The sequence below is a fragment of the Poecile atricapillus genome, chromosome Z, assembly GCF_030490865.1.
Source record: "Poecile atricapillus isolate bPoeAtr1 chromosome Z, bPoeAtr1.hap1, whole genome shotgun sequence".
Taxonomy (NCBI): Eukaryota; Metazoa; Chordata; class Aves; order Passeriformes; family Paridae; genus Poecile; species Poecile atricapillus.
Window position 1 is genome coordinate 54139632 of NC_081289.1, and position 22710 is coordinate 54162341.

Consider the following 22710-nt stretch of genomic DNA (forward strand, 5'->3'; position numbering starts at 1 on the left):
AGTTCTGTTAGAAATAAAATTCTGATCTGTAAAGATTGTGCCATGAATATAATAAGGTACCAGGAGCTCAGTATTTATTAAGGATAACCCAAAATATAGGAAAGACTGAGTAAAGCATGCGGGTGTACATAAGCTAGCCTACTTTGACACACTCTTTCCTGTTCTGAAATTATATAGGTGCTCAAGATCAGTCAGATTTCAACTTTATTTTCTCCCCAGTCTATTTCTTTTATGACACTGGTGAGACTTCAGTCAGCAAATCAACAAGTTTATGAATACCACTTCATTTTAACCAAATTCCATTTAAATGTATGTCACACTTTGAGCTTCTGTATCTGAGAGTATAAAAAATGATATCAGATTTTCAGCATACAGATCAATTTAAATTTTATTACAACATACATGCAAACAACAACTTTGAATAAGGTACTGCCCAATCATCACCTGTGACTAAGAACTGTGTAATTAAATCGCATCAATCTTACCTATAATGCCAAGATTTTAAATATAGTCTTCCTAGCCAATAAATAAGATTTTACTGAATCACTTGTTATTTCCACAGTAAAATTCCATCATTTTTTCCCCGTATTTTTGAATATTTATTCTAGATCTATATATCTATTCAAAGAGCTGGTGAGTTTAATGGTGAAAATAGGTTAGGAGAATATTCAATAATTAATGAAATCAATGCCTGAACAGTAATCACCATGATGAAAATCTTGATCACCATTACTGTGATTTCTTATTTCAACTTACAGATTTTATGTGCTAGTATAATTACATCCACTTTTTTCGTCAAAAATTTAATTATTTTCTTCCAAAACACATTTTTTGTCTGTCAAATGCATTTTTTGACCTGTTACAGCATTAAAATTTCTGGTTCTTGCATTTACTTAATCTCTTTGGAGCAAATATTTTTGCAGAACATCTCCTTTAAATTTAAAAGCTGAGCTGCTGCATATAGGTCAGAAAAATCAATGTTTTGCTTTTAAGTTTGGGTTTGCACCCTGATATGATTCCTGAAGAAAATACAGTACTTCCCAGAAAGGATTTTTTTTTCTGAATCACAGCTGTCAAAGTCAACCATCATACAAAAGATTGTTTACATTATTCACAGGATGAAAACTTTTAAATTTTTTAATTGAACTACTTTCTGTACATAGGAACTAACAATGAGGTCTCCAGAATCTGAATGTTGAATAAAGAAAAGCTTTAAAATGCTTTTCTTTTTATTTTAACTTTATATTTTAATTTTCAACATCAACAACTGAAATATTTTCTGCATGAAATGAAATCTTACAGCTGACTTTTATTTTTCATACAGGTGAACCTGTAGGTTGAAACATGGCTTTCTGTGAAAAGAGAACCAATTTCTTTGTGCCATTTTGATCTTGTTTGAGTCAAAGTATATTGCAGATAATTTACTTAAAGCTTGCTCTGCTATGGAGCTCCTGAAGGAAGGATGGAAGAAAGGATGAGAAGAAAGAACAAGCAAATGAATTCATCTATCTTATGAAATTGTTATTTACAATCAGTGTACCTTTAGGAAATCTTAACTACAAAGAAAAATGCAATGCTTTAAGTTTGTAATAGCATATGTTTTAACTAGCAAATGTAGGCAAGCAATGGGAAAAAAAAAAAAAAAATCAACCATCTCCGCACCTTTGGAGCCATTGATTTTTGACTATTGGCCCAATGATTTTTGCGAATGTGAACAATTTTGGTGCTGAAAGCGTCTAGATGGGAAGTTCAAAATTTTAGACAAAACAAGTATGGATCTCATGCAATATTTATATTAAATAACTGCCCTTATACTGGGGTTGTTTGTTTGTTTACATCTTGCTAGATAAACCATTGAAAGTAACAAGAATTTCAACACTAACTGCTGCATTGAGCTCACAGCACTGTTAGCTGCAGCCCGTGTAGCATACTGGATACCTCTAAAACTACCAACTTTAAGTCTGAAAAAAACCCCTAATTCTGCCTCTTCAGGCTCTCATTTCACCACATAATTTTCCTTTGTTTAAATAATTTTTCTGCTTTTACCTACTCATTCTCTTTACTATAGAAACTGCAGTGATTTGATGTTCGTTCATCTTTAACCATAAGCCACAGTCTTTTCACCATATTTTTCTGCTGCTGTCAGAGGTACGTGGGCTGATATAGTAATTAGAGACAAAATATATTGCCAAAGTTTATTTCCCTTCACTGCAAAAGTACCTACTGCCAGCAAGAAAGTGAACGTTTATTTCAGCTAACGATTTATCACTGTGTCACAGAAACCCCTCTAAGCGAATTTATTTTTCTACTTCAGTTTGGAACACATTTCATACACTGGGAACAGCAGCAAATTTCTCTCAGGTTTTTTATTTAACTCATGGTCTCTGTTAGTCAAAACTTTTTTTATAAGATCATGGGAGTGAAAGTAATAAAATTTATTATTCTAAGCAAAGAATAATTCTATATATTTCTTTAAATAGAATAATAAATATAATATATTATAGGGCTATATATAATATATTACAGGGCTAATATATGTAGCCCTACTTATTGGAATACTTTATTTCTGATAAGATACCAACTCTACAGAATTTTTGCACCATTTTTTATCCTCAACAATGTGGAAATCTCATTTTTGAAACCAGTACCAGAGTGTATTGGTCTCCTTGGTGCCATCTTTTGCCTCTTTCTTGGTTTGAGTCTGGGTTTTGTTCTTCTGCAAAACCTCAACTTGTTTTCTTAACCATTAATTAAATTACATTAAAAGGCCTTCTGGAAGAGTTTTCTTATTTGCTATCCAAACAGGGACATGGGTGGAGCTGGAATGAGCAGGAAGAACCACCCAAAAGAGTTTGTTGGGCATCTTACTGCTCCGCAGTAGTAAGGGATTTACCAGCACTTCATTTTTGCACATCTTGGAGCTGGACTGGAAATAGTACGTTGAGGTCTCTGCAATATCTTTGTGTTTCAACTATGTCAAGAACTTATATTAACTCTGCTGTTTCTACTTTGTTTAGAAACAAGCCTTAACTATATAAAAACAGGTATCTATAACCCTCAGGTTAGAAACCATACTCACAATGAAAGTTGTGAGATGAAATGCCAGGAAACTCAAGGACAGAGGAGGCTCAGCACCTCCCGGCACATCCAAGTACACTGATACATTAAAACACTCCAAACCCAGGTCTGATAAACCTTCTGTTGTCAGTGAAGGATTGTGTGAATGTGGGATTTATGAAGTGTTACATATTAAAACTGCATGTCCAACTGCACAGATACAGAGAGAGAAAGTGTGAGACCACGAGCCAGGCGCTGTACCAGCGGTACAAGTCACCCCACAGCAATCTGACAATAAATCTATAATTTGACAAGCAGGATCCACTCACCCAAATAGAAATAGAGTTAAATCCATACTTATCTGATTTTGGTGTTTTTACTGAGACTCCTAAAGAGAGTATTAGTTGGTGCTAATTGCTACTAGTTCTTCCCTGCTGATACTTGGAAAAATATCATAAGCATTTAATTTTCTCTTCTGAGTACAAAAATACTCATCCATTTGTTAATGGCTGATACCAGGATGCTACACTAGAAATCATAGATTTAACTCTAAAAGCTGTCTCATACAGACCAAAAGCATGTTTATTTTTTCTTATGACCACCATACAAATGAATATGAACATTGCAGCTTCTCCCTTTGAAAAAGGATATTGAAAGGTACTGCACATGCAACAGAAGTTTATTGTGCAGCACTAAGGATTTAATAGGGTAAAGATTACTCCTTATGTGCAACATTGCAACCACTATTTATATATATATAATTTATTTATGTATGCATTCTCCAGTACATCAGTCAGATCTGGAATTAATGTTTGGAACCACAGGGTAAAGAGCTTGTACCTTTCTATAATGCTTATTATGGGATTTACATTGCAAATGTTTTCCCTGTAATTTTTTTTTTTTATTTCTTTATTTTAAAATTACTCATTCATTTTAATGGAATAACAAGGAGCATAATTTCCTCACTCAGAGCAAGCACATTAAACTGCAGCTGAAAAGCAAGGCATAAAGAAAGTTCTAAACAAATCATAACATCCTTTCACAGTAGAAGCACAGACAAGCCCCAGGCTCAGGCATCTCAGCCACAAGGCAGCTATGTGTCTTGGCTTCCATTACAGACCTCATCTAATCTTCTGTGACTCTTTTCTTCCCTGTGTTACCATGATTCCACTATTTTAAGTGCAAATCTTGAGGAGAACTGCAGATTCATTGTTTTACAGTCCGTATCGAAGAAACGCTGGTACTTTGCATAGATATTTCTCTATTTAGCTACCATCTTATGGGCTATCAGCTACTGAAGGAGCATGAAAATGGTAATGGTTTTAACCCTGAGGTTCCCATCAAAGTGTTCCTAAAGCTGCAAAATGTAGCTAGGAGAAAAATAAATTGTTCTACAGAGGTACCGACAGGAGGAAGGGAAAGTACAGCAAAAAGGTAAAATAGTGGAATAAGCATGGGAAGTCACACAGTTACTTTTAAAGTTTACCTTTGAGTCCACCTAAGTGGAGTCTATACTACTGTCTTTTACCATTTATCATTTACTTCTGCCTGTATGGGAACTTTTGACCCTGCACATTAATGGTTTGAAATGCAGACTAACAAACCATCTCTTCAGCACTTCCCTTCCAGAAAATTTGTGCTCAGCACCTGCAGCTGCAAGCAGTAAGCAGCCCATCATCTAATTTCTGAATGCATTGTTGAGTCACTATCTAGTGTAGAAACTCAAAAAAAGTAAATGTTTGGGCAATTTTTTCTTTTTCTGTGGATTCAGCAGAAAAATTAAGGGGTTTTAGGGTGCTTGTTAGAAAACACTGGGAATCCCTTCCTGGAACTTTTTACTCAAGGAACAGAAAGCTCCAAATTGCTATTTCAGCAGCAGCAAGGATACAGTGTTTTTTGATGGATATGCTATATCGTAAAGCTCCTTTTTGCAACTAGACCAACATGAAAGGAAAAAAGGATAACCTGTTAACATGCATTAATAAAGGAATTAACAGAGCTCAAAATTACTGTTTATCTGACAGCTAATAATGATCTATGCATGATCATGTATTTCTTTTTAAGCATAAAAAATATTATATGAATAATATGAATAAAATATTATATGAAAAAATTACTTATAAAAAAATCACAGTAAAACTGTGATTAGTTTTTCTTTCAAACCAAAAAATAATCTAATAGAAACCAGAAAGGCAAACCAGAAGAGGGGTTCAATGCATTATAGGCACCTTAGTAAAAACACTAATTTAGGCTTCCTACACTGAAAAGAAGAAAAGTGCACTCTAACAGTAGAGAATGCTATTATGACAAGTATTGTCATTACAAACATAAAACAGTATGAATAAATTATTAGTCTTGCTTTCCCATCTCACTTTCAGTACAGGCAACCAAGACAAGCCAGGGTGAACATTTTAATGGGTATGTATCTACACTGACACACTGCCAGGCATGGCAAACACTGGTACATATTAAGTGAACAATTCATGAGAGAAACCTCCTGTTTCCCACCAAGGTTCAAACCCATCTAGAGACTGGTGATGGGCACAAGGGCAAGGCTTGGTCATTTACGCTCTTGAAATTTCTATATGCATATTTATTTCACTTTTTCCTTGAAAGAGTTGATTATGAATCCATCACAACACTGTTAAAAGTTGCAACTCCAATTTACTTCATGTTATTTTGTATTTCTGTGACACTTTAACCTTCAAAATGCTGTAGAAACATTGATAAACTCACAGTACTTTGATGAAGCAGGTAGATGTTGTCATGTCATTCTGAAAATGTGGGAAAACATCACAAACTAGGCTGACCTACCTGAGCCTGCAGAGTCTATCAAGAAAGAACCAAGAATCAAATCAGAAAATGTCAGTATTCCAGCTGGCATAAGACCAATTGGTGTGTTTTATTCTGAACCCCCTTTTTCTTTCTCATTCCATACACACTGTATATCTGTGTTGTCAACCACAAGTTAGGTGACAGTTTAAGTGTTATTGTCCCCTTGTTTCCCTTAATTAAAAAAATAATAATTATACAGTTGCAGGGACTACAGTTAAGATGAAGAAAGCAAACTTTCCGATGTCTGGAACATGATTGTCAAATATTATCATCCTCAAAACATCATATTAAAAAAGTGTTATAATTTTTATGAGCAAACATGCCATTTAAGAAAGTTTTAAATTTCGGAAACTAGGCCTTTTTTTTTTTTTTAACTGCTCTATGGAAGTTTTTCTATGCAATCTCTAGTTAATGTTTGCACAAGTTCTCATACTTCAAATACTTTATGGAATTAATGATGATAGAATATGGCATAAAAATAATGTAAGCAGCATTTACTTAATTTGTGCAGCACTGACCAAGGTTCCCTGCTTCCTCTAGTCAGATTTAATCATGCATTCTTCACATACTTCTAACATATAATAGCCCTTTTAATAAGATTCTACAATCACAGGCAGTAAAATAGGATGATCATATATGTCTTGTTCACATGAAGAATATCCTCTATTAAAGTTTTTTCATCATCAAGATGAGACCCTATTTTATTGTCTCAGTAGGTGACAAGAAAATGTCAAGTGTAGTACTAAATGATAGTATGTTCCCATCTTTTATTTTTAGACAAGATTTTACGTGCCTAAAACATGATGCTTCCAAGAAATCATATTATTTAATATTCAGAATGAGTAAAAATCAAGGATAAGAAAGAAATGTGGATACCAGGCTCCACAAGATTAAAAACAAGGCCACTTCAGTAATGTCTGAAAAATGAAATTAGCACTGGATTTCTGCAGATGACCCCCTGTGGCATCACAGCAACAAAGCTATGCAAAGCTTCACACAACAAAAAGGGCCCTCTGAGGGCTCCGCTTACTGATCTCTGGTAGAAAAGGTCATACATAGGCTATGTTGAGGGATTTTCAGCAGGGCTAAAAGGCAGGAAACAGTTGGAAGGAATGCAGAAATATTTCACAGTTATAAAAATTTTATAGGGTTTGCATCTGAAGCTGTGTAACCGATCTGCTTGTAAAACTGTTCAAGACATAAGTTCAGTAAAACTACATTATTCTACAACATTTGCATTTTAGAATGACCATTAACTCATTAAGTACATATAAACAGTATTTCATTTAGCTTGCTAAAGAAGAAAATGAAGCACTTAAGCATAAACTCACAAAGTTATTATTCAAAGAGAGAAAGCAAGAGTCAAATGCATTAACAAACCAGAAAATATTTATTACTGGTGAAAACTCTGCTCTAATTCCAAGGACTTTAATCAGGCATCTTCCCTCCAAGAACAAATATTGTTTCTAGTTTTTGTATTACTCTTAAGGTGGCACTCATGGATTCAGAGGAACACTTAAATATATGTATAAAAATACGTGAGAAAATATTCAGCATTTTGGAATAGTGGATAAATTGTGACTTAAGTGTGCACTTGACTCATATTTCCATTAATCTCTCCTCTAAGACCACACTGGCTTGCAGCAGCATTTTGAAACATTCATCTTAGAATCTTATTTTATCCTTTTCACTGTCAAAGCTTTTGAATTTTCTGGCTGAGTGGGAGCATTGCACTGCATACACTCATGTTTCACAGATGAAAAAAGTAGACATAAATAATTATTTATACTGTTTTTTTGTTTGTTTGTTTGTTTGGGTTTTTTTCCACAAATGTAGCTACCAGTTCAAAACGATAAACTGGCTACAGAAAAATGTGTGTGACAAGCACATGATTTGGGGCTCCTGCCAACAGTCTCCCACAGCAGGCTGGTGGTAATCATTCCCTTTTTATCCCTGTCTCATTCTATGCTTAGTATGAGAGCTTTGCTACCCTTTTCTAGCTTCACATCCTACATGAAATCTGAAGTTACGGTCTTCTTCAGCCTCAGTGATACTTTTCCTTCATATCAGAAAGACAGTACCAAAAATTATACCAGTAAGAAGCCAGCTCCAGCATCAGGCAATGGAGGCAGACAGCAGCCTCAGGCATCTGACAGCTGTTTTTTTGTATCAGGAAAGAGATGGTCTGTGCTTCCCCACCAGCTCTCTTCCACCAGTGCACTTTCTGATTAAACTCTTCTAAGCCCTCTCAGTTGCCTCTACCACTAATCAATAAAAGCAATATTGCTACTGCCAAGAAAACCTGATTTGGCTCTAACAGAAAAACTAAACTATGGAAGAAAGCATGTCCCTTTCCATAGGCAGCTTCCTCTGTCTTCTTACTGTTTGCTCATAATTTGCTAATTTCATGCTTGTCTAATTTAATATCCTCCCCCGTTGCCTCAAATGAGGTCTCTATCTGTGCTCAAAAGCTATGTCTCTAAATACTCATAATCATACTGCATGCCAATGTCTCCTAATCACTCTTGCCAGAAATGGAAAAGAGCACAACTCAGAGGAGCACAGGAACTAGATACTTTTCAGAGCTGTATAATCCTTGCCTCTTTAAGTTACACTGTTTTACAGGACAGCAGGCCAACAGCACCAGTAAATCCCATTCATGTGCTTCCAGACTACAGTTCAGGGCATTTCTCAAAAATTCATCTTCTAAAGATATGTAATTTTTTCCAAACAAATCCATATGATTTTGGTTTGTACAACATCATTTAGATGGAATAGCCCATGATCTGTCTTTCTCCTATATTCAATCAACTCATACCTTTTGAACCTGAAGTTCATTAAATCAATTTGCAAGCTTAGAGCAGACAAGCAACATGACACCATTTCCTAGAAACACTTCAGTTGTTCTTGTATTGATTCCATTTTTTCTGGAACTTCCTTTTCACAAAGCTTCCATTTTTACAAGTAGGAAAATCAATTAATCTCCTGGTAATTTTTACTTGATGCTTCTATATACTTCTGATTGATTTTACAACCTTTACCTAAACCTGCAGCAAGAAATAAATAAGCCATGAACTGATTGTGAACCATCCCTAGAATGTTTTGTTCACTAGATCTGGAAATAGCTAGAGAAAACAAAACAGACTTCACATCTTTAACATCCATAGACTGTTTTCTGAAAGGAAGATAAACACGTCCAAAATTCAAAAACTTGTGTACTCAAGGTGATTTAAAGACTCATATCAATGACATCAGAGATTAACCAAGCATTTAAAACAGACCCAAAATGTTCAGAAGAAACAAGAACCTTGGCTGTGTCAGTAAGCAAAGGCTGTAGGCACGTGTCACAGGGAACAATATGAGAGCAATTGCAAGACAAAGGACAGTTTGGAGATGTGCCCTCCATGAAAAAGCCTAGTGGGTCTCATGGGACCCTGAACCACCAGAAAACACCCCAAAAGGTCAAAAAATAAGCAGATTATGTTGAACACCCACTTACAACCTTGCTTCAGTGTGTACATCTGTGTGTCTTTTTTATTAACGTTTATTTTAGAAGGCCCTCGCGTAGTACATGGAAATGATGAGAATAAGCATTCCAATACCCTGGAGAAGGAACACAGCCAGGAAGTGTGACAAATTAATTTTACATCTTGTCCCACATACTCAGAGTTCTGCAAAGCTGTTTGAATATGCTGCTAGCTTATTTGCCAAGGTAAGTTGCCACAACTAGAAGAAAGTCCATCAAATTAGATTTTCTACTCCCAACCATAGAAAAGACAGACAAATTGTGCTTCTAGTTTTGCCTAAAGAATTCTGTCTTTGTGGTCCAAATGGAAAAGAAACTACCATCCCAGTTCCACAGAAGATGTTTTATCCGATATTGTAACAACTGCAATTTTTAAATTGTCTTTCACATGGCACACTATGGTGCCAGTAAAACCCCAACATACTGTCTGGAAAGTTATCTACAAAAGATTCCAAATGACATTTTAACAGAGTGAAAAGTGTCTGAAGACAGTGTGTAGGTCAAACGAATCAACCAATTTAATTTCTTACTCTCTGCTACACTAACTGGTTCAACTACACATGGCATGATGTTATCCCCCTCCAAGTCAGTTTGCTGACTGCCTCCATCAAATATTAATTGAAAGAAGTGGATCCTATAATTTAAAATGAAATGGGCTCAGCAGGTGAGCAAGCTTTGTCAAGATTGATTACTGAGTATTGATTTCCCTCCGACTGCACAAGTTACACACCACAAGGCCACCTGCACATTAACCTAGAATACATAAAATCACCCCAGGCTAACACCTATCAAGAAGTTTGTATTTTTGGAGGATGCAGTCTCTAGTTCTTTTCTTCACCTGTACATTCAATGGCTTTCATTTGGACAGCATCCACACTTTGTACTCACTTCACACTAAGTAAGTATTATTTGTATTTTAACTTCTCAGAAAGAATTCAAGATAACTAGTCAAGAAAAAATTCACATAACCTAGCACTAAACTAATTGTAAAAATTGTAAAGAAAATCAGACAAGTTCTCCCAAGACAGAAAAGTGATGCAGCAAGAGCAGAGTGGCTTACTGTGGCCTGGAAGCTTCTGCTTGGTCGGTCTGAAGCTTTTCACCCCCCTCCACTTCCATGGTGCAGTAGACAATCCGATTGGGAGCAACTGACTTTAAACCTTGTACCTCCATTATAACAATCTGAGGAAGAGAAAGAGAATAGTTTATCCTTCAAAAAAAATTACACGGCACAATTACTGCAGCACTATGCTCTACGAAGATTAAAAAAAAAAAAAAAGGAAAAATCCCCCAAATTCCAAAGTCCATTCAAACATTAAGACAGAGGAGAGTTTTGGTTTTACCTTCTTTTTCCACTTTCAACAACATCTAGAATGAATTGAAATTTTTCCTTTGTTTCTACTTGGACAGTGACCAAAAACTCACTCCAATCATAATTTAAAAACCAATAGTGCAATTTGAGACTAATGTCCGAATAGAATTCTCAGTCTTTATACATGAGAAACTGTAACTTTTAATCAGTCATCTAAGTGACTATTTTTATAGAACAAACAGGTTACTAAGTCTGTTGGTAAACAAGTAAGTACATTGATCATACATAGAAAGGTAAATTATGGTGCTGTGTCTCTGGAGGTTCCAGCCCTTGAACTTCAGAAAAGCTCTGGTGTTGTGCCAAGCAAGAGGCAGGTCAGAGCCCTGGTATCAGCTCCTGTAATTTTTTTCCCCACTATGCACATCCTTTCCTTCTCCCAGCGCAGTACTTGCAGTCAGGTTCCGTATGCGTATGGGGAAGAGGAAGAAGAGAAACAGAAAAAGCCACTGCTACCAGCTGTGTCCTGCAAGTTTTCCTCACCAGGGAAATCATGAGCTTGGCAGATCTTACAGATTTTCACCTCCTCTAGACTACACTACACTAACTCAGAAAAGCCAAATGCAGCTCTACTTTAAATGCTCTCTGCCTTCTATAAATCTTGTCACAGTGTGAACTTAGTGGAATTTTTTGCATTTCAGATGTTTCTAATTCAGAGGACTTGAGAAGACAGTCAGGTTCCCCTGCTCTCTTTGGAAAAGCTGCTTTTCTTGCCAGTTCCCTTTGGGCCCATGCAAAGAAACTTGGAAAAATGTACTCTATCAAGAGAAGTTGCCCTCAACTGAACCTTACATGTAAACCAACATTTGTTTAATTTTTTTCAAAAGTGCCAGAAGTAATGACTTCTTTTGGTCTCATTTGGGGCAATTGGTTTCTTAAGTCAGCAAGCAACTACTAGAATTGTTGTTATTAAACTTCCTTGCATGTGTGCCACTTTGTTCCAATTCAAGTAAATTAAACCAGACTTCACCCCCAGCTACAAAATCCTTTGTACTTTAAAACTCCCAGAACATTAGTAATAGTTATATATCTCACAAAATTTCTAGTCTGTAAATATTACAGTGGGATGACAGTCACTGATCATTTAGACCATTTTTACATTACCCATAAATTATCAATACTGCCTATTACAATTTATAAATAATAACAGCAATTCAGAGAGAATGATCAAGTCATCCCTCTTTTTCATCTATTGTTCAGGAATTCAAGTAATTAGACAGCATTAAAGATCCTTCTAGGATCTTTACTGCCTATATGGTCTTTCCACATACCAAATATATGTCCTTGCTAAATACTGACTTCATGTTTACTCATTTTTATGTTGACACCTCTTTTCCTGAGTTTCCAACTTAACTGCACAGTACATTTTTCTTTGGTAACAATTCTGGATTCCAGCACTGGAAAAAAAGTTGTCTTCCATTCCTTCCACAGGCAACTGTCACTACTGGATGTATTAGCTCATTAGCTGATAAACAGCCTCCTAAATGCTTTTCTATTTTTTAACTGTCTAACAGCTGAAGAGTATAAATAAGTCTTCTACTACTATGTCTTTTTAAAATTTTATTCTAAATTTCTACAAACAAGATATTTAAGGAAATAACTTGTAAAAACAATGTCTGTTGCTTGTAGTGATGCTCAGGAATGCGTCTGACCTTAGTAAGGTTTACTCCCACTAGAACACTTAATATTACTAGCAAGTTCTACAATTTATAATAACAATGCACAGTGACAGCAAGAACCCTGGCCACTTTACCCCTCATCTAGAAATTTTGGGGTTCTTCCACTCTGTCCTACATGATGTAGATTTCCTATTCATTCATGTGCTAGTTCAGCAGCCCTCAACAGGCATTCTGCTGGTTACCCTGCAACTGAGTCCCCACACAAGATGCAACATAGATATGTTTATGTGTTATTCAAGACATGTGAAATTGTGTACATTTGTCCTCACATTTTCAAAACAGGAAGTACTCTGTCTTCTAGGAAATGCAATCAGCATTTCTTATTTGGTCATTTGCACAGAAAAAGACCACATCTTCCATATTTCAGTCTTCATTAATATCAATTCAACTTTTTCCTTCTGCCCTTATATCTTCTGAGATTTGGCTTCTCAAGAGCAAAGTACACACATATTGTTTGGAAAGAGAGTCAACTTATGTGATTACTATCATGGCTACAATGAAAATCTGCCCTACTAAAAACTATCACATGTACAGTAATACTTTAATTCTTTGCCTTGCACAGCATGAACTGTAGATTAGTTATCTTGCAGCAAATCTCTTTCTTGCTGATAGGGAAAAAGGAAAAAAGAACTTAGTTCACCAGACCTAATATTCTACATATCTGGTGGAAGAGCAGAGAGGCTATAAACAAAGCAAAGCTGTTATAAGTTTACCAGAAATTATACCTCCTGTCGTTTTTCATTTAATCTTTGTTTCAAACTTTGAAGACCGGAAATATTATTGCCAAACTTTTTTTGGTACTTTTTAGATTATCCAGAACTACTCTTGTAAATTTATGGACCGTTCCAGGCTTGGTATTCCCCTTGAGGCAGACATGGCACACATGATGGAGACACTCGGGATCCAGCACAGGAGTTATAAATACTTCATCTTCTCCTACGCTTCAACACTGGACTCTGGTTTTACACGCTTGATGAACTAAACTTTTGGCACATAGAATGATGGGTCTTACTACTCTTTGAAAGCTTATTGCTGGGCTTTTACCTTATTAGTTAGCAATATTAAAATTGCACATAGTGGGATAAGTACTTTCTCTTTTATAAAAAGAATTGAAACTTCTTCATTGTCCACATTTGATGTTTTTTATTCTGTATCTTTAATGATGACTTGGAAAAAATTACCTAACTTTTCAACACATGAAAAAAAAAATGCTTGTTTCACTCGAGAAAAAAATAAAATTAAAAGATAAACAATTTTTATTTCTTGTGAACTCATTAACAATTGAAATATTTATTGTGTAACATTACCTGCTGTCTTAAATAAGCTAAAGCCACTTCAAGTGCATAACACAAGTGTGGAACCTGCTGATCAACAAATACACAATGCACACTGTGGTAATGTTTTGATTCTATTATTATTGAAAGCGAGATAAGCATTTCTTGGCATGCACATTTGCAGAATTGGACATGAGTTATGAGTCCAGGTTAGAGGGGATTTAATCAATCATGTCTAGTGGAAGATGGCCATGGCAGGGGGTTTGGAATTAGATGATCTTTAAGGTTCCTTCCAATGCAAACCATTCTATGATTCTATTCTGTCATCAGAATTGTTTAAATAACCAAATGTATTTGTGGCTTCCCCTTGAAGTAAATTGAGATCTATACAGATTAGCACCACATCCCAGAGTTCCTGCATAATCTCAGAAAACACAAGACAGATTCCTGAGGAAAATGCAGAAATTTATAAAAAACTGCTATGATCACCAGAGAAAAGAAAAATCACTGTGTTTGCTCTAAATCCTTCTAGTGAGAAAATTCGATTTGTTCATAAAATTCTGTGAATGCATTCCTGATTATAACAGTGTTTCATTATAATATTTAAAATTATACTTAGCTATTAAATAAACTGGAATTTATTTTAAGTTACATTTGTGTGGGAGATTCAACTTCCCACACTAGTGTGTTGGCCCAAATGCAACTACTGCTGCTAGAGGAAAATGTACCATACAGCTGTAATCTAAATTCTAATTACCAAAGAGAAAAAGCATAATTTACTTCTTTAACAGAACATTTTAAAATTACCAAGAAAGGACTAACATCAAAAGAGTATCAACACTGATATCCTCCTGATTTTAAACCATTAACAAATTTTCTGTGAAATTTGTGATTACCTCTAATGTGAAGGAGAGAACCACATCAGACTTTGACAGCTGAACTTCATTTTCATCTCCTATGTCCAAGAATGCAGAATTCTGTGATCGCTTTAACTTCTGCAGTTTGAATTCTGGCCCACCTTTAGACACGGGCAGACTTTCCAAATTTGCCATCAGCAAATTCACTGAAGACCGTAACTCTTCTATGTACATGTTCTCCATTTCTCTTGTTACAAATTTTGGGAATTTTCTTTCCTTGGAAAATATATTTTAAAAGTTAGAGCAGAAAAAAAAAAATCCCACATTATTGATCACGTTAATTTGCTGACTTGCTTTCAGTTAAGAGACAATAAATAAAAATATAAGTCATAATTTCAGTATCTATTTTTATGTCTTCAAAACAGTGATTGAAAGGCCCATAAATACAGTACAGTTAATTTTGGAAAGAAGAAATAAGGTAAAAATGGAACCTTGTACTTTCTCCCTAAATCATTTAACCATAAACCCAAGTTGAAGAACCACACATTAGGAATTTCTACTTACAGGTGTTTTAAGAATAGTAATTAATAATACACCTTTAATGTTACATTCAGTATTTCATAAAATGACATTTATAAAATTACCTGTCCACTAGCAGTTTTGTTACTTCACCTATTTCCCATGCTACCAAAAATAAGTCAATCACATTCATGCTTCTAACATAAAGCTAATAAATTACAACCATGACAAGAAATTCCTCTCATTGTTTACCTTTAGTTTTAATAACGGGTCATTCATTTTGAAAATAATGTTTACTTACTGTGCACTGGTTTATTTTAAATAATAATCTCTCCCTTAACTTAAGAGATTATTTAAAAATCAAATTTTTTCCTCTAGAAGTTAGACAATAGTATTTAAATATTGTGTTTATAACAATAAACACAAAGAAGAAGCATATAATAGACATATAGTACATATATCAACTCATACAGAGCTAATTTTATGCACAGTTTCTCCAAATATTGAATTCTGGATTCTTAGGAGACTGTGATTCAAAATTAAACAAAACCACAAATTATTCTAAAATATATGCTTTATATATAAATGAGAAACAAACACCAATCCCAGTATACTGTCTGCAAAGACAGGCACCTTGCTCTGGAAACAGACAATTTTTATTGTTATAAGACCTATCATAAAATGTTTTATATTAAAACCTTTACAGTTGATTTTGTTTCAATAACAAAGACCAAGCAATGTGACCAAAAATTCCTGCATCAATTTGTGTGGACTGGTTCATCACAGCATGACAGAGCCAGTAAATGACATATTAAAAAGCCCCTAAAAAAACCCAAGTGATTTATAATTAGAGACTAAACAAACAGGCCAAAGCTCAGGGTTGTCTAGCAAAAAACCTCAAACCCTTAGTAGTGTTTTTCAAACTGTACTATATCCTGTGAGGATCATTCAAATAATAACATGCCCACACAGAAGACAAATAAAACAGACTGTTACTGTGCTCCTAAAAGATCTTTCTGCTTGCTAAGATGCTTTTTCCATCCAATGTAAAAAAATGAGGAAAATTGGACTTGCTGTTGAAGGAAATGTTGGATCACACAGGATATGCCTTTCCAAAACCAGGTTTTGCTTTCTCCCTACCCCAGTTGTCAGACATTCTTCAGAGCAGAAAGAAACGCACCTGATTGTTTTCAAACGTTCTTCTGCTTAATTTTAGAATCAGAAACAGGAAATACAGATTATGGATAATCTCACTCAATCTCATAAAAAGATATGTTTTTATTTTATATGTTTTTGCTACAAGAAAGCAATGACTTACCCTTGCCATTTGTTCTGCCAGTTGTAGTCGTCCATCTAGCTCACGCCTTATCTGCGCTGCTTGCTCATCTCCATTATCCAACTTGGATAGAGAACAAAAATAAATCCAACTGTGAGAAATGCACTATATTTTAAATTTACAGCAAGCTATGTAGCTTAAAAAACAAGAGAAAATAATTCTCATCTTAAAACCAGTGAAATACTAAGCAAATACTCAGCTTTGAGGCCCATCAAGACGAAAGAAATATAATGGCCACCATATAGTCAGAGAAATCAGGGTTTCTGAAGGGTAACCAGTGCTCCCTTGCATTTTTAATACTCAGGCTATACAGAAGAAGTATTATGGCTTTATAAAAATTGCAGCTAAAACAATTTCTCCATGAATCAGCAAAATGGAATGACAGATTTGCTTAGAAAATGTCTGCAAGGAAATTTGCTCTTTGGTGCCCTGAGTTCCTGTATAGGCATATATAGGTATATGGAAGAAAACTGTGTGACTATGCCTTCTAGGAATGATATTATTTCACTTACAAAGCTCTTTTCTCCTAGTATTGCCCAACTGTTCACAGCAAGGCATACCCAGTTTGTGAACTGCCAATATTTTCATACCTACAGAAAAGTCAGGATTAAAAGTATGACTTCTATCAAGGACACATCTCTTCAACTCAACAGAACAGTTGGGCCTCACAGGAATGAGACTCCCCAACTCATTTTTCACCTGTTTACTTTTTTAGGGCAGTGGAGGGGAGGGGAGGTGAAGTGGGGCTTCAGCTCAATGCATGGACCTGCACAGCTGGTTATGAGGAAAAAAGAGTGACACATCTGGAAAGATGGCACATCTTTCCATCTTACCTGAATAACTGCCAAACAAGGACAAAGATAGAGCTGCTATGGAGAGCTCTCTCTGTCCCTAGGGCTAAACACTGACATGTAACATGTTGAAACGACCCTAGTGCATTTAGCATATAGCTAAGGTTTAAGGATATCTAAATATGTCTTGACTAAAAAAAATCTTAAAATGATTAGAGATGAAAACTGGCAAAAACAGATTCTTTAATTAAATCAGATCTCCAGCTAGTGAACATGCAGTTAGTTTGGCAAATTGTTCATTACATTAAACTAAGGTTTTCCAGTGTTTTTTTCACTAAGACTGCTAGTCTGAGTGCATCACACCAAATATATAAGACCACCTCCTTTACAATGCACCTCAGTTAAATCCACTGCTTCTTAAACCAGGGAACTCATGCAAATTAGGATTCCAGTTAAAAAAATGAAACAAAAAAGAAAAATTTAAAATCCACTATCCAGCACTTAGAGGTCTATTAGAGCAATGTGCTTAATGTAAATCTGACCATATTTAGAAACAGGATGAAAAGTGTTTCACTGCTAGTATAGAAGTGATAACAGAACATGGAATCTGCCACCTGTGTAGTCTGGCACAATCTTACAAGATCCTTGCAGAAACTGAACCAGGCTACCAGAAAGAAAGAGAACAAAACTTGATGGCATCCCCAAAGGAGGCTCAAGTTTATACCAGAGTAGAAGATGGATCATGTGCCAGACTACAAGGGCTCTCCCACTGAGCCTGTCAATAAATCTCCTCCTAACTTGACTGTGAGCATAAGTGGCAAGACTTCTTCAAGAAAGAAAATGTTTTAAGATTTCAGAATACAGTTATAGTATTAAAAAAAAAATTCCCAAGTTTGTATCCTTCTATTTATCAAAAGAAGAGACTGTGTATTGAACTTGTTACTGATAATATTTCTATTTTCCTTTGTATTACAAACATATACTTTTGTAATTAGTTTTGTTTTCTCAGTATGAAAGCTTGTCCAATATGAAAAACTATTTCATTTTTCTTTTTCGGCTAAGAGAAGGTCAAAATTATTTTAATAATATGTCCCATGACGAGAAATTGCTTGAAAATAACTGCTTGAAGGTAATTTCAATGACTGAATTTTGATTTCTGAAAATAGGAGAGTGTAGGAGAATGAAATAAAGCTAAAACCTTACCCTGTGTCAATACACAACTTAAATGACTGCCTCCATTATTAACTCATTTGAAGAAGAGATTGTACTTAAAGACTGCTATTTGGCTATTTTTCTATTAAAAACATGATCATTCAAGTTAATGAATATGTAACCTACTTTTGAAAATCTTAGCATTTTTTTCCTTAACTCTGCATTGCTTTCCATCATCTCTTTGCACTTGAAAAAAATGTGATTTCCCTACTTACTTATTTTAAAACTTCAGTCTTCTTCCTGCAATACTTATAAATTCCAATGAGTTTGCTGTTTGTATGTTTTGTAAAGTATGTAAAGAAGCTGAAGAGGTGAAAAGCAAAGAAGGTTGCTTTACCTACAGAACAGAGCCAAGGTAATAATGACTGGTAGGTCATTCACATCTGTCCCAATAAGAAGAAAAGCTGTTGATAAGATTATTTTTGCAGTATGCAAAACGAAGTTATAATCAGAAAAACAGTAACCTTGATTCCATGCAAGGTCATTCTACTTGTTTTTACTCTAAACTCAAAAAAATACATGAAAAAACAACTTTGCAAGCAATGCATTTAAGTGGTTATGAATGTGTACTCAATAATAATTTATTTATCTACAGAATATGATGTGAAAACAGCAGAAAGATTGAGAAAATTCTGGAAATGTAAGTGGTATTCAGAATTTCTGAGTTTGGTCCACTTTTTACATAGGCAGACACTTGATAGAACTCATCACATGAGGGGGGAGAAGTGACAGCCATAAACGTCAAGTGTACCCTTCTCCTTAATTCTGTATTTGAGGATCAGATCCATCCCAAGACATCTGTGGATATCAAGCTATGAAACCACTGGAGTAATTTTCAAACTGTTAAATAAAAAAAGCATGACACGGCATAGAAATTAATATAAATGTAACAGTGCAGAACAGCTACTCAGATTCTCAGTATTGCAATTGGAACTTGGTTAAAAGAAACCACTAATTTGAAAGGATTTATTATGGAGGCTTTATAAAAAAGGTTTTGTTTGGATTTTTTTTAAGAACAATTCACATTTACATGGGCATCACACATAATGCTTCCCACTCCTAAAGTCATGCTTTTAAAAAATTACAGTATTAGAGATTATTGAAAAAGAGGTACATAGAAATTTCATTTAACAAAAAGCTTTTCAGCTTGCTGCACCAGTAATTGTACCATACCATAGCTATTCACGGATTGCATCAACACTAGAGATGCTTCCCATGTCACTTAAACCTCACATAACCAGTTTGTATTTTAGCAGCAGGGGACCTCACCACAGAGCACTCTGCAGACACCAGAGACCTGTTTTCAGTAAATCAGATACATTAGAAGTCCTGACAAAACAAACCAACGTTTCCCCTAAATGCCACACATCTAGGGCACGGAAAACTTGTAAAACCTAGGCAAAGGCATTGACTCCCCTTTTGAGGGCTAGTTAATTCAGTAGGAACATTCCCAACTGACTAAAAGAATGAGTAAAACAGGTTTTCTTTCTGCAAAGATGATTATGACTTTTAAAGCTTCATCAGAAAAATCAGTACTTATGAGTAACTACAATTGGGTGAATAAAAAGTTACTTTGAAAAAAAAGTGACAGATCATCATCGCTTTTTCTTTCTCACTGGTGTTACATTAAAACAGCTTTCTAAAATAAACTTACAACCATCAGACACCAAGCTATTAACTCAAAAATATTTTTATTCCTTAATGCTTGAAGCTGCCTTTATTTTTTCTCACTCTGAAAAGGGCAATCAGAGATTGAGTGGGAGCATCCTCAAAATGCAAGATTCCCAACAATTCTTTTAAGAGGATTTCAGTTGCTTATATAAGTGTTCATTTCTGAAAGACAGACTTTTCTGCTCCAAATTTCTGCTTTAATGATTTCAGCCAAAACATGTCCCTCCTTCTGAAGAGACCATGATAGACAATAGACAATACACTGCTTTACCCATAATAAGAAAAGTGGTGACCATCTGGTCAAAGAGTTCAAGCAGTACCTTGCTTTGAAGTAAGGATCTGACATTTAGCAGGATCCCAACTGTGAAAATCAGCTCAACTCTGGTCACATTACAAACCTTTGAAAAATCACTTTTGCAGTAGTCAAGCTACAAACAGCCACTGCCAGAGGCTAAATCAAACTGCATTCAGACACATCAGGTTGTGCTGCCCTCTGTCTGGAATCCACATGAAGTCAATGCTCCTTAGTTTATCTGGTCATTTAAGAAAGACTGTACATCTATCAGAGTTAAAAATTACTATTCAGAAACATCATGCTAACTTACTTGACAAACTGTTGCTTAATTTGTATGCCTGAACATCACAAAACAGAAATACATCTGAATAAATGAATGTTTCTATATTTTAACAGATCAGAAAAAGATAGCATACTTTATGATTCCTATTCAAATATTTTTGTCTCTTTTTAAATTACAAGGCTGTAATGTAGCAGTGTATTTTAGTCCAAAAGAAAAAATGTACACTAGAAAAAAATCTGGTTAATGTGCAACTTAGGGTAAAAAAGGTACTAATGCTGCCATGAGGTGCTGTGCTAAAGCCCCCGGCACACACCTACCTTGCACTACACACAAAGCCACTTACCCTACGCCTGAGAAATGAGACCAGCTTGTGTATAGATGAATACAGAACTGCTGCAAGTTATTGTTCTTTACCTTCACAATGTTCACACTGATAGCTCCGCCGTGTGACTATTACTGCTGTGTTAACTTCCCTGCAGCTTTCCAATCCACAGTAACATCAACATGAAACTACATATATACGCCCATAGCATTATGCATTTCTCTACATTTGATGACTAAAATGATGGTACACATCTAAGTACTTGCTCTTCTTTCTGCAAGGTGAAATCCAAAGTATTTTTTCACTCTGTGTGACAGAAATGCTTGTTTTTCCTTTACAGCCACCTTTTGTCACTTATAACCAAGTCTGAGCCCTGCTGAGCTGAAAGGTTGCTTGCAGATGTGCCTGTGAAGTAACCTGCAAGGTCCATCCCTGACTACTGCCAGACAGCCAAGGTAAAAACTTTCAACATAAACCAAATAGAATGGACCTCAGTTGGCAAGATAATACAGTAATGAAAAAATGGTTTTCTGGAAGCAACTAATGGCATCCAGAAGCAAGGCTGGAAGAGGACAGGGAAGCCCTAGCACTCAAGTTTGATTGTCAATCAAGAAAGCAGCAGGGGGGAAAGGGGTGTAGTAGATTCAAATACTGGCAGTTTCCAGATCACTGTCCTTGCTACTTTTATGTCTGACTCTAAAAAAAGGAGTTTTGCTTCAGACAGACCGAGCACCTCTCAGGCCTGCAGGATTTTTTCCCGTGCTTATCTTTACACAGGTAGAGTTGCTTGAAAGGAGCAGCCTGGGAAAAGAATAAAGGTGTCTGCAATGCTAAGGAGCCACTGTGCACTGAACACAAACAGCCTGTGGAGATTCCCACAGTTTCCCAGTTTGTGAACCAAGATCAGTAACTAAATATGGGAAAAGTGGAAAAAAAACCAAATTTAAAGTCAGGCCAAAACAGAGCAGCCATACCCAGTTCATGACTGCAATCACTTTTGGACATGAATTCAAGAGGATTAAACTTCTGAAGGATAAGACTGTGATAGAAGTAAATTTCTTCCACATCATACTGGAGGTAAAAACCAGATTTAATTAAAGGGCAGGATGTGTCGAGCTTTCTTAAGCTACTGCTGGACCTTTTGATAAACCTCCTGCCTCCTGCTTCACAGCAAGAAAGACACAGCTGTAGAAGTAAAGAAAATATCATCACTCCTCTATTTCAGAGGAGGCTGTGCCATTTAGCTTTAGTTTTAAGATATTTTCTCTTCCTTTTCCATAGATTATACAGAGGATTAATTAAGATTCATAAAAGAGATCAATACAATTTTTTTTTAAAACTGTCATATTCTCTGCATGCCGTAAAATCCCTATCATGTATCACGCAAATGTCTATGCTGACAAATGACCCAGACTGTGAAAGTGAAATCCTGTGGATTTCTCCCAGAACTCTGCAAACCACAAATTTTAAAAACTCATTTCTTATATCTTGCTCTTCCCAACTCACTCCTTTTCCCAGTCAACATACACAAGTCACTCAAGAATCACTAGTTCTGGCAAATATTCAGAAAATTTTGTTTTAGAATATGTGCAACAAAAAAAATCAAGTGCAACATAAAGGAAAGGATGTTGAGTGAGAGAAAATCCGAACAGTTAAAATAAAGAGGGGAAAAAAGGCACCTAAT

General features: G+C 35.5%; 1 protein-coding gene across 3 annotated transcripts in view; it reads right to left on the reverse strand.

Moving 5' to 3' along the window:
• Nucleotides 1-22710, reverse strand: part of LOC131573263 (calcium-dependent secretion activator 2-like) — a 283517-nt gene that overhangs the window by 150311 nt on the left and 110496 nt on the right. For all 3 annotated transcript variants that reach the window (XM_058827047.1, XM_058827048.1, XM_058827046.1), the window contains exons 4-6: nt 16435-16515; nt 14637-14873; nt 10479-10600 (exon numbers count right to left, since the gene is read on the reverse strand). In XM_058827047.1, the coding sequence (XP_058683030.1) occupies nt 10479-10600; nt 14637-14873; nt 16435-16515 (440 nt within the window). The remainder of the gene's footprint in view (nt 1-10478; nt 10601-14636; nt 14874-16434; nt 16516-22710) is intronic.